The 13,168-nt window shown below is 40.1% G+C and overlaps 1 protein-coding gene across 2 annotated transcripts in view; it reads left to right on the top strand.

Moving 5' to 3' along the window:
* Positions 1-12,386, top strand: part of LOC134212264 (GMP synthase [glutamine-hydrolyzing]) — a 41,641-nt gene extending 29,255 nt beyond the window's left edge. For both annotated transcript variants that reach the window (XM_062689968.1, XM_062689967.1), the window contains exons 2-12: positions 954-1,067; positions 1,135-1,321; positions 1,384-1,501; positions 2,244-2,400; positions 2,461-2,604; positions 2,667-2,763; positions 2,822-3,381; positions 3,435-3,606; positions 3,666-3,895; positions 3,968-4,159; positions 11,824-12,386. In XM_062689968.1, coding sequence (XP_062545952.1) covers positions 972-1,067; positions 1,135-1,321; positions 1,384-1,501; positions 2,244-2,400; positions 2,461-2,604; positions 2,667-2,763; positions 2,822-3,381; positions 3,435-3,606; positions 3,666-3,895; positions 3,968-4,159; positions 11,824-11,925 — 2,055 coding nt within the window. In that variant the 5' untranslated portion in view covers positions 954-971 and the 3' untranslated portion in view covers positions 11,926-12,386. The remainder of the gene's footprint in view (positions 1-953; positions 1,068-1,134; positions 1,322-1,383; positions 1,502-2,243; positions 2,401-2,460; positions 2,605-2,666; positions 2,764-2,821; positions 3,382-3,434; positions 3,607-3,665; positions 3,896-3,967; positions 4,160-11,823) is intronic.
* Positions 12,387-13,168: the final 782 nt, after the last annotated feature.

Below are 13,168 nucleotides of genomic sequence, written 5' to 3'. Positions count from 1 at the left end.
TTTCATGGTCTGCCAGTCACCATTCTTGACGCGTTCCTTGGGTGTGTACAAATTTTATAGACACATTTTTTGGAACTTAGATCAATGACCGAATTGCCGAATTGAATCCTGTCCCATTGTTTGCTATTGAAAATTGGCCAGATCAGACTATTGGATCAGAAGCTATGACCTAAATACTATTTTTTATGCCCAAAACTCGCCAAAAAATACTCAATTATACTTTTTGCCTTTCTCGTATACTAAGTTGAAAATTGGCCTGATTGGATCAGAAATTAATAATAATATTAATATATAATAATATTTTTAATGTGCAAAACACGCTAAAAATCACTTACTCATATTTTTTTATATTTTTGCACAAGAAAGGCACCGACACCACTAGGTGGATTAATCAAGTTTATCTTGTATTTTTTTTTTGCATGAGAATGGCACCAACACCACTTACAAATAATATTGTATTTGATTTTTCCGCGAAATAGGTACATCAATCCGCGGAATGCCACACTCCGGGGAATGGGTTTCCGCATAGTGGGACGCCGCGGAATGTCATACCTGCAATTTGTCATACAATCTAATCTGGGATAATGGTCATTTGGCATAATTTTAAAGCTATGAAATAAAAAATGTGCGAACACATCGTAGTTCAAACAGCTTTACTGCCGTGAATCGCATATTTGTCCCATATGGATAGGAAACCCAGCAAAGATGGGACAGATATGCGATTCACGGCAGCTTAGTCCAAGCGTGGCACAATTATCGTTGACTTTTCTTATTGCCTCATTGCCCATTTTTTAAAAACAAATGATGAAAGGTCAGATTTAAGTTGATAGCATTCGAACATTCAAAACATTACCGCTTCGCAACGTTTCACTCACTAACTGCCAACAGAGCAAACACTCCCTTCAATCCAAACGGGTCTGTTAATTCACCCTTGTTCCCTTTCGTTTTTATAGTGCTGTAACGATCAAGAAATGAATACGCTGAACAAGACCGTTGGAGCGACCGAGAATGGAGCAGTACACAATGAACGATTGGTAATCCTGGATGCTGGGGCCCAGTACGGAAAGGTATGTCGCCGCCATCCTGTATTTAAATATTATTTTGAATGACTCAATTTGATCGTTTAATCCACAGGTCATCGACAGAAAGATTCGTGAGTTAAAAGTAAAATCTGAGCTGCTACCACTGGACACGCCAGCTCAGAAGTTAAAAGAGCAAGGATTCCGTGCAATCATCATTTCCGGTGGTCCCAACTCTGTGTACGCCGAAGATGCACCGAGTTACGATCCGGATATTTTTAAAATAGGATTGCCGATTTTAGGTTGTCAATTATTCCTTATAACTATTTAATTAAATGTTTATAAAATAACATATTGTTCGTAGGTATTTGCTATGGAATGCAAATCATAAACAAAGAGTTCGGTGGTACTGTTCACAAGAAAGACATCCGCGAAGATGGCGAACACAACATAGAAGTGGAAGCGTCGTGTCCTCTTTTCAAGTGAGTTTGATTTATGTATCATTAAAGATTAAATGATGAAATGGAGGAATAAGAAAATGATTGCTTTTTAAGTTAATAGCAATTTTGATACAATCCTCCAATAGTAATTTTATAAACACAACGAACATCTTCCTATGTTGTCAGACTTTACTTGGAAGCTACACGTTGTGTTACAAATAATTTCTGCAAATTGTGTATTCTTACAATATGCCTTAACGCATAAGTTCACACTTTTGTTGAATCGCGATAATATTTCAAATCTATGGCATGCACGTATTGGGAATGATTTTCAGATAATTTTATTATTTAGACATTTTTGTGCTGTCAAAATGCGCTCTGTTACTAACTATGAAAATAGTTACTTAAGATCTGCTTAGTCCAGGCTTAAACGTATGGGTAAATAGCGCTCAAGAGTTGAGCATAGGTCAAGAAATTGACCCTTTTGCTTATTCTGCGTCTCGTATAAGGTGAGTTTCGAAGTAAGAATTGTCGAAGCCTCACATTTTAATTACACAGTCACCTCACGTGATACGTGTCGAAATCGTCAATTCTCGAGTCATTCGAGACGCAGAATAAGCACGTTAAAAAGTTAAAAAGCAGGCTGGCAGTTTAATAAGGAAAGGTACTGATATTTCCAATTGATATGCACTTATTACTAATTATAGAACAAGAATAAATACGGAAACATTTATATGAAGTACCTACATTGTTCATAATCGTTAACCTCCCTCATATATTTCAGAGGCCTTGCTCAGGTGCAGACGGTGCTGCTCACGCATGGTGATAGCCTTGATCGGGTAGGTAACAAGCTGAGGGTTTGTGCGTATTCCTCAAATAGAATTGTAGCCGGTATCTACAATGAGCAGTCTCGAATCTATGGCTTGCAGTTTCACCCAGAGGTATTTACTATCAATATTATAGCAATGAGAAACAGCCTTGTGAATATCGTATTGAAATAGGTGGATCTAACGGTGAATGGCAAGCAGATGTTCTCCAACTTCTTATTCGACATTTGTGGATTTACGCAAAGCTTCACCATCCGCAATCGGGAGGAAGAGTGCACGAATTATATTAAGGAACGTGTTGGAAGCAACAAAGTTCTGGTAACTACAAACCATAGATGGCAAGCAACAATGTCATTCTTTACAAATATTCATATTTTCAGTTATTAGTTAGTGGCGGCGTTGATTCTACAGTTTGCGCGGCCCTTCTTCGAACTGCCTTAAAGCCGGAACAAGTTATCGCTGTCCACATCGATAATGGTAACTCGTGGAAACAGATTTTAAGTTTCAAATATTAAATAAATTGTGTAACTTGTAGGTTTTATGCGAAAGAATGAAAGCGCTGCAGTAGAGAAATCGCTACGCGAATTGGGAGTTGATCTACTGGTTAAGGATGCACTTTATCAATTCACTCGCGGAACTACCACTATCAAGGTTCCCGGATCGCTCTACAATCAGGATACACCCATGCTGTGTCAAACAACAAGCCCCGAGGATAAACGTAAGATCATTGGCGATGTTTTTGTTAAAGTATCCAACGAAATCATCAAGGATCTAAATCTGAACGCTGAAGAAGTGTTCCTGGCGCAGGGAACTCTTCGGCCAGACCTCATTGAATCGGCCTCTTCGTTGGTGAGCACCAAGGCGGACACAATCAAAACACATCACAATGACACGGAATTGATTCGTCAATTGCGTGAAACGGGTCGAGTGATTGAACCGCTTCAGGACTTCCACAAGGACGAAGTACGACAACTCGGTTATGAGCTGGGACTTCCCGCGCACGTGGTCGAGCGACATCCGTTCCCCGGACCTGGATTAGCCATACGTGTGCTATGCGCCGAAGAAGCTTACATGAAGGATTATTCAGAAACACAGGTGGGTTAACAAATAATAGAAAACAATAGCTTGTTGAATCTTGTGTGCCGTAGGTCATAGCAAAAGTCATCGTGGATTACAAAAAAAAGCTAGAACAAAACCATGCTTTGCTGAACCGTGTATCCGGAACAACGTCCAAGGAAGAACAGGAGGAACTTTGCCGCATTTCTAGTAGTATAAAGCTGAATGCCACTTTACTGCCAGTGCGAAGCGTTGGAGTACAAGGTAAAGATATTTGTCAATAGCATTCGAATCATAACTAATGGATCTTCACGCACTTTTAGGTGACAAACGATCATACAACTATGCGGTAGGTCTCAGCAGCAAAGATCAACCAAACTGGCAGGACATGATGTTCCTTGCCAAATTGATTCCCCGAATCTTGCACAACGTCAATCGAGTGTGCTACATCTTTGGTGACGCAGTGAAATATCCGGTGCAGGATATTACTCACACCCTACTGACGCAGAATGTGATATCTCAAATACGGCAGGCAGACAGCATCGTTAACAGGGTACGACATATCTAACTGCTCTAATTTGTTAACAGGGGTTTTTAACAGCATAATCGAACCTTTTTTCCGTAGATTTTATTGGAGAACGAATGTATGCGAAAAATTTCGCAAATGCCAGTCATCTTGATACCGGTGCATTTCGATCGGGATCCTGCACCGAAGACACCATCCTGCCAACGATCGATCGTTCTGAGACCCTTCGTCACAAACGATTTTATGACCGGGCTGCCGGCTGTACCCGGAACGGACCGATTGCCGCTGCATGTAAGTCTTACAAACTTGAGTTGTACGCAGGTTGTATGGTAGAACCGTTTTTGCTTTTCTCGTAAACTAATTAGGAGTACCGTGACCTGCCCTAATTCCGCGCATCGCCTAATACCGTGGTTTTCGTAAAAAATCAGAACATGGCTATCATAGACATCGTATTATTTGGTGAAATGTTCAAACATATTACGTTTGAACATTTCACCAAATGATGTGATGTCCATGATAGCAAGGTTCTGATTTTTTATGAAAACCACGGTATTAGGCGATGCGCGGAATTAGGGCAGATCACGGTATATATTCGGTAGAAAAACAAACTTTCTAGATGATTCGCTAAGATCCATACCTACTGCCGTGCCAAGCATAGTTGTCCCATGTCGTTTTTTACGATGCCATTCCCACTGTGCTGGCGGTTTCTCATTTGCTCAGATAAGTTATTTCTCTATCAGACGTCATGTCTAGGCTTGCCAGCAATCCTTTCTAGTTCCTAAATTCATTGATGAATTGTTTCGTTGGCCACCAGGACAGCAAGAAGGCCACCAACTAAAAACGACATGGGGCAACTATAGTGTTATGTAACCAAAATTGGTATATATACCAATCGACTCAGCTCGACGAACTGAGGTGATGTCTGTGTGTGTATGTATGTGTTTTTTTAGCAAGGGTAAACGGAAATCTGCAACCAGACACCTGAGGAGGTTAACTCAGGGAGTGTGGCGATGAGGTTGTCCGAGGTCAAATTCATGCCGCTGACACCGAATCGGGGACATGCAAACATAACATGTTCCACCGACTTCACCTCGCCTACGCATTCCGGGCACTTCGCAGATTCTGCGAACCCGAACCAATGCAAAAACTTCTTGAAACACCTGTGTAAGGTGGAGGTTGATGCTGTCTATTTACCCAACACGATAAAGCCGGAATTAACATGTGAGTCCAACGACCTTCGACTACTGTATCCCATGGTCCTATCATTGTAGTGGTTCTGCATGGGAGTGATATCTTTTGCGATGAACCACATTCGTTGAACGCTGAAACTTGTAAGATATTCATCTTAGGTGTTAATTTAACCTGAGCTGACATTTGGGGGTACCTGAAGTCATATGTGCTTATTCTGCGTCTCGAATGACTCATGAATAGTCCAATTCGACACGTCTCACGTGAGACGTAAATTAAATAGGAGGTATCGACAATATTGTCACTTCATTCGCAACGCCTCATCTCATACGAGACGTAGAATAAGTACAATTCTCGGGTACTTATTCAAAAGGACGTATGTGATTTTGTAAACAAAGATTCAAACGTTTATTTGTCCAATCTGATGGCACTCCAACGCAAACCAACAGCACCAACAGGTAGCCGAAGCCTCCCCCTATCTGTCTATGGTGATGGTTTGCGTGGGAGGGCTACCAAATCGGACGAATCGACGTTTGAATCTTTGTTTACAAAATCACATACGTCCTTTTGAATAAGTACCCGAGAATTATGTATAAATCAGCTAACCAGTGACCGATCGGGAAAAAGATAGCCAAATCAGTCAGCAGTTCAGCACTAACGTGCGACGAGTAGCTTGGGAACGGAACAGCTACGCCTGGAAACAGCCATAAAGCGATGACTCTGTAAAATGACACTTTCAAAGCAAAGTGCATAAGTATTGCAAAGGCCATCGACTTGATGAGTCGCCTAATTATGGGGTCAAGAATTAGAATCGGTATAACGCAACAAATGCGATCTGATGGAATTGAACTAGGGTTGATGACATGCGTGATACACGCGCCACATCCTGGATTGTGTACTTCCCAAATGTCCAGATTAACACTGCTCTGGACTTGTCCGCAATCCAACTGCCGTTCCCAGCAGGGATACAATACGGGTCCGATAGCAGGGAAACATCAGTCTTGTTCTCATATACCGACCGTTGTAGAAACGCTTGCGCTACCTCGGAGCGCAGATCAAGCAACACGGTGAAGCCTGGCAGGTGTGAGCCTCATGTCCTTCAGCTCCACACATACCTCCGACATAGCCTACTCCTACCTGGAATGGACCCCTGCAGTCATATGACTTATGTTCAAAATCAAAACACTTGAAGCAGGCCTGAGTTTGTTGGTTTACGTTCTTAACTTAGCCTTACACAGGACCTTCTTCACATCAGCCAAGGATACTATAAATGTGGCAACCTGCGTTTCCGCTCGACCCTTCTTTAACCTAATCTCGGTTTCCTGTATTTCTATGTCACACTGATCTCTGGCTTCGGTTATGTCATTCAGGCCCCGACACTGGACTACTTTTACTGGGCATAGGCCCTTAACATGCTCCCCATAACCCAGCACTTCTTCTGTCAACTTTTTATGGGCCTCTTCTGCGCAGCATCTCGCTTCAGGACGAGAATCATCTCAGCCTTCTGCGTTCTGCGAATACAGTTGACATCCTCCTCACCCATGCCAGCGAGTTTTTCATCGCTTCTCATGGCCCTCAGTACATCGGCGTAGCTTTTGCCCGTGGCTTTGGCAATAATTGCATAACCTCTGTCCCTCTGACTACGGCCATTGGAAAGTGCGCCCTTTCGTATACGGACGTTACCCTTCTTGGCCACCGCTTCTTTCTCTCTCAACCGTTTTCTTTGGGGCTTGCTTTTCCGCTCGTTTCGCGTTTAAATAGTTCACGACCTCCCTCCATGTAATGCTTGAAAACTTTATCACCTTTATCATCTTTATCTTTATGTAAGAGTACGTTTTCGATTTTTTGAAGTAATAAAAAAAGATAAACTAGCAGCACTGCATCAGTATGACAGGTATTCTGGCCAACTATTATCATGTGTAATTGTAAACGATTTGAACAAACAACAAGGGAGATATGGAGTTAGATAACTTTTTGGTCATTTTGCTAAAAATAATTGGATTTCCGCAACTAGTATTTCATTACCATATATAAGTTCAATCAGGTGAACATTATACCATTTCGATAACCTATTGTATAGAGTACTTTATGGTACAAAACACCAATCCGGTTGGTTTTCCAAGAAGTCAAAACCATTACTTGAATAATTTTTGGGACTGTGGGGTAAAAGTACGCAGGAACCGGTGGGGCAAGAGTACGCATATGAACCTTCAAGTTATGATGTCAAACCCGTATCTCCGGCCGAAAAAAGACTTCTTCCAAAGCGTAAAGATCCACAACTAAGAAAAAAGGGACAGAATTTGAAATTATCACAAGTTTTTAGGATAAGTTGAAGTAATTCGGTGTTAGAAAGGACTTAGCGAACAAAGCACTGAAGAGAAATAATGAAATTGTATTAGGACTTGTTGTACACCTCAACATAGTACGAAAACACAATTTCATCTAAATGATAATTTCATTTAATCAAAAGAAACATTCATCAATTACGCAACGTTTAGCTGGGTGGGGTTGTAAGATGTGTGACGATCCATATAATTTTAAGAGGATTCATATAAATAGTGTAAGACAGGGGGGGAGGGTGATGAAATAGCCAAATTATACGTTACGTGATTGGTGGACTTTCTTTAAGGAAAATGCCTTTGTATACGCCACGCGGAACCTGATATATATTTTTACCTCTGTAGTTTTGTATATATATATATATAAAACAATGGTTTTTCGTATGAAAGTGCACATTTTTAGGACCCCCTCCCCCTTTAAGAGTTACGTAATCTTTAAACATTCCCTAATATATGCTCATTAAACATCAATTTAATTCAATTTAATCAATTTAATTCAATTATTAACTCTTATTTGTGTTAATATATACTTAAAGCACATGATTGGATAAATGCGTGCTCTTACCCCACCCGATGCGCACTTTGACCCCACCGGTGGGGTAAGAGTGCGTTTTTCACTTGTCTTTCAATAAGGGTTCTACTAAAACGAATCTCAATAATTTCAATATTTTTTCCACTGGGTAACATAAAGGAAAAGTATATGAATCATCGACACTGATTTGTTATGCAGAAGCTTGCTTCATAAGGACCACATGATCGATTGAAAACTAAGTGCGTACTCTTGCCCCACTCTACTCTACTGGCCATTCCTGCTTTTTCTCTACAACGATGTTGCAGAGGGTCATCACAGACATCTTTAGATACCCGCTGTATTTCACTCGGTTATTCAGAAAGAACATAACCACATCCGAGATGTTCGTGATCTGCTCAATTTTCTGGCCTCCACCCTCCTGATAGCTGGTCATAGCCTCGTTAATGGCCTTGGTCAGAGTGGAGCCATTCATTTTGATCTCGACAGGCACTTCCTCTATCTTACCACGCTCCTCTTTGTCGCATACCCCTTCCGACCTATGAGGGACCGATTAAGGCCGCTTCGTTTGGAAAAAGGATCCACCTTGTTGTCGGATTCTTCACTCGAATTTACTTTTTATGCAGCTGTTGTCGAATCTCACTGAAGTAGTCGTCTCTGTGATCCCAGATTATCTATGCTTGCCGAGGTAGCAGAGAAGCCATGCGAGGCCATAATCTCTCCCAGTTGATGATGATGATGATCCCGTCACATACCCCTACAAGGGTTTGAGCTAGACAAGTTATCTTTAAAATAATTAATTGATATACATTTAATCAGATTTCCCAAAAGGAAAAACGATCCGATGCTTATCACAGATAAATTTAAATAATTTCTGTCACTATACAGTTGGCAATACTGGGATTTGACGACATGTTATATAAGGTCCGCCACGCTTTTATGGGACGGAAGATAGCCTGGCCATTTACCCCACTCGCCGTTTCAGGTCGGTGTCTTACTAAGGCCTTACCAAGAGAGTATGTCTCGACTATCATCCCTCGCACCCAAAATTTAGCAATAACGAATTCGCGCATTGACGCGCGCTTACAGAACCATAATTGAGACTTAATTGGCATCCGTCATATTATCAGCTTCCTTCAGTATTAAATCGAGCCTGACGTTATGACCAGATTTAAACCGTAACACACAGACTGACATATTCGATAAAAAACAAGCGAGAGCCAAACTTATCAAACCACATCCAACAACAAATAAGAGTTTGGAATTCCTTTCACAATATTATTACTTTATTTTTTACCCTGATGATATTTATCGCTAGTTTATTTGCGATCTGAACTGAGCATACGTTTTGAAAAAAAAATGTACGCTATTCTAAGGGGTCTCCAGTTCCAGTAGCCTTGCGAGCAAAGGCGTAGGAATGCCAATCCGGAGATGGCGAGTTCGATTCTCGGTCCGGTCTAATAGAATACTCAGTTGAAAAGCAGGCCAAGTTCCAGTTGGAATGTAGAGTCATCGAAGAAGAAGAAGAAGATGTACGCTATTATATTATGATTAAAAAAAGCTTTTCTGGAGTTACGTATAAAACCATAAAAATGAAGTATGATCCTTCCTTTTTAACGATGAACGGCTTCCGACGCCGAAGCAATCGAATGACCTTCTCGTGGAAATTATAACATTTTTTCCGTATTCATTTTAACGAATTTCCCTTGGGAACGAGATTTTTTAGATTTGTTAGTCAAATGAACGAGTGGGTCGGTCAATGGCAATACTTTGGTAGCTCCTGTTAATTGTACATATTTTGGATAAACCTTACTCATCTATGGGAGACTTAAAAAAATGACAAACAGGATTTTTTGAATCGGAAGTTACAAAAGCGGAAATATTTTTATTTTTTTTTTTATTTCCTGGCTGTCCTTTTTATCGGTGAAGTAGCACACTTTTTGTTGAACATTTGAAAAGGTGGCAGATCTCTACACTACCTGAGACGTAAGGCAACAAATATAGCAAAAAATGGGCGTCTTATAAAACATTGCTCTTGTCATAAAATATGTTCAGTCTGATTAAAGTTGCCTACTTTTTGGTTATTGACCAACCTGATTGGGAATTAATTACGCTTGTAGACCCTTGGTTACGCGTGTAGACTCCAGGATATTCTTGGATGACCTGGAATGGAACAATTGTTGAAAGTTGAAATGATAAATACACAGAGCATCTACTTTGTTTTTGGGTTTCTAAGAGTGCCTTCTCGTATAGGCTTACTTTTGGATGTCATTAATGTTTCAAATTCTTTTTCGTCACGTGCCGTAAAAAGGAGGCCGTAAAACGAAATGACGTATAAAAAACTGCCGTAAAAAGAGGGTGGGTTGAGTGTACTACCACGCAAACCATCACCATCAATAGGTAGGTGAAGGATTCCGCTACCTGTTGATGGTGTTGGTTTGCGTGGGAGAGCTATCAGATTCGTCAAATCGTCGTTTGAGTCTTTGTTTACAAAAGCAGATAAGTCGTTTTGAAAATTTTGTCTTGATTTAGTCTCGGTCCATACTATATTTTTTACTTTTTTGACTAAATCACTCGCTTGTAATCTGAACAGGCTATAAAACAATAAGGGAGCACGGGGCAAGATAAGCATCCCTTAATTTTATCGCTATTATGCCTTTTTCTCTCTAAATAACTCCGCACACTATAATAGTCCAATAAGAGGTGTGACATAAAAAAATATTACAGTCGACTCTCTACATCTCGATGTTCTACACGGTTAGAAAAAAGTACCTAATTTTAGGTACTTTTTTTCTCTTGCATCTCCCTCCCTCTTCCCTTTGTTGTCATAAAATGAAGAGCAAAACCACTCAACAAGGGCATTAAAGTGTGGAAACCCAACGTTGAGTAATCTCATGTTTACAAAAGTTGAGTGAAATTTACTTAACATTTAGTTAGTTTCTATTTAAAATTAAGTATATTTTACTTAATATTAAGTGAATTTTACTTAATTTCTAGGAAAAAATACTTAATTTTGGGTTCCCGCACTGAACCCCCGATTTGAGTGAATAGTACCTAATATTAGGTACTTTTTTCTAACCGTGTATATCTCGATATCTCTCCCTATGTCGATGGTTTCCTCAGTCCCTTCAACCTACATACATTTGAGCTTTCTACATCTCGATAACCTCCCTATCTCGATACCTCTCTATCTCGATGGGTTCTGATCATATTTTGTTCAGGATTCACTCTCCTTATGTCGATATGATCAAATTTTTAGGCTACTAGACCATCTTTGGACAAAAACAAACACATCAACAACAGGAAACGACATTTGTTTTGTTGTCGTTTTTCATAGCAACGAGCTTTTTTGGATCTAGTACCCATTCCAATTTTCCTTCCATTCCTCGATCTCTCCCTATCTCGAAGGTCCCTTCAAAATCGAGATGTGGAGAGGCGACTGTATAAAAATAAAATGGACCTGAAATGCAGATAAATTAGCAAAACTTGGTGAAAACTTTGATTTTCTCATAAGAAATCAGTATTAGAAAATTGTGCTAATGATGGTCATGACAAAAGGTGACAATTTTTCCTGACCTGGCAGTTTCGATGTTCGGGTTTTCTCCTGTGAAGTCACAGACGGTTGTAGTATGCTATTTTGGGGGCCTCATTTAATTGTTTATTATTTATTGATGGGCTGTATGGGAATTTACGTCCAACGGCTAATTGCTAATCATGGGATGCTATGCTACACTATTTTTGTCGAAAGTTACAAATATTCGATCATAGGCAGTATTAGCCGTACACAATGAATAGTATAGTATTGTATTTTTTCTTTATTATTTTGATTTTTTTTATAAAGTTATACATTCATTACCTGTAGTATTGTATTGTACAACGCTTTTTGTCTCTAATTCCAGGTGCTGCAGAAAATGGTCGATGAAATCAGCAGCCTGAGTGGCATTTCTCGAGTCCTCCTGGATCTGACCTCGAAGCCACCGGGCACGACCGAGTGGGAATGATTTTCCCGAACAGCGACACGATGCTTACTGCAGCCACCTCCGTCGCCACCCGTTTTGTTAACATGATTAGCATCATATTAGAGACTGTCATCGCCATCGAAGCTATCGTCGTCGTCGTCGCCGTAGTCGTCATCGCCACTTTGGCTGCAATCTTAGGTATGGTATCGTCGCTGTCAGCTGTTTGGATTCGTAATCATATAGAAAGAGCTAGGTTATTTTTATACGAACGTAATGCAGTGTAGTTTGGAAACGGGGTTGGAAACGTTTAACGTTTGCCAGATAATGTTGAAGAGAGTCGTGACGATGGATTCCAACGCATCGTCTATCTGGGAATTGTAAAGATTACATGAGTAAAAATGTTAAGCAGTTATGTTACAGAATTTCAGAGGAAGCATTAATGCAGAAAAAGCATTATGGTTGAATATATAAATAAAAGGGTAAAGTACCCACTTGAGATAAAACTTGAATTTTCCGTACCGCTTGGCATAAAGGACCAAATCATGCGTTGATTATGCCTACAAACTGTCAAATAACTAATTTGTTTTTTTTTCTGCAAATTTGAAACGCACCTACCGGAAATAAAATAAAAATTCACCCATAAAAAAAAAACTCGAAAGTGTATTTTTTGAATAAATTAAAACGTATCGAAATAAACTTTACAAAGATCTGTACTTTAGATGAAGAAGTTCTTACTGCAGTGGACAACATTGGAATAGAATCTATGCATCCTCGTTGGGGTTATTATAGGCCAGATGTGAATGAGAATGGGCAACTGTTTCAACAATTTGTCTTTGTAATGAAAAGAACAAAAAAAAGTTTCTGGTAGTAAAGTTGCGCAAAGATGATCTTTTTTTTTACGAGGGAGAATGCATTTACGCACGACTCAGCACACGTCTTTAGTAGTTGCGCTACCACACAGGAGTGTGCTGGAGTATTGGACCAGACCAGTGACAGGTAATACCGACTACGGGCCCATTCACAAATTACATAACGCGGGAGGGTACCTATCAGAACGTTACGGCTCATACAAATTTCAGAACCCTTTCATACAAAAAACGTTACGAGGGGGTAGGTGGGGGTTGAAAATGATCAATTTTTGCGTTATGTAATTTGTGAATGAACCCTAAACTCTCCTTGGGCTCCATCATAATTTCCCCCAGCAACTGGCTCCCACACTCTAAAAAATCATCACGTCATATTCACGTGAAAAATCACGTAACTGATCTGTTTTGAACAAACGACG

The sequence above is a fragment of the Armigeres subalbatus genome, chromosome 2 (assembly GCF_024139115.2).
Source record: "Armigeres subalbatus isolate Guangzhou_Male chromosome 2, GZ_Asu_2, whole genome shotgun sequence".
Taxonomy (NCBI): Eukaryota; Metazoa; Arthropoda; class Insecta; order Diptera; family Culicidae; genus Armigeres; species Armigeres subalbatus.
The sequence above is the reverse complement of the archived record's forward strand: the minus strand, read 5'-3'. Positions and strand labels throughout refer to the sequence as shown.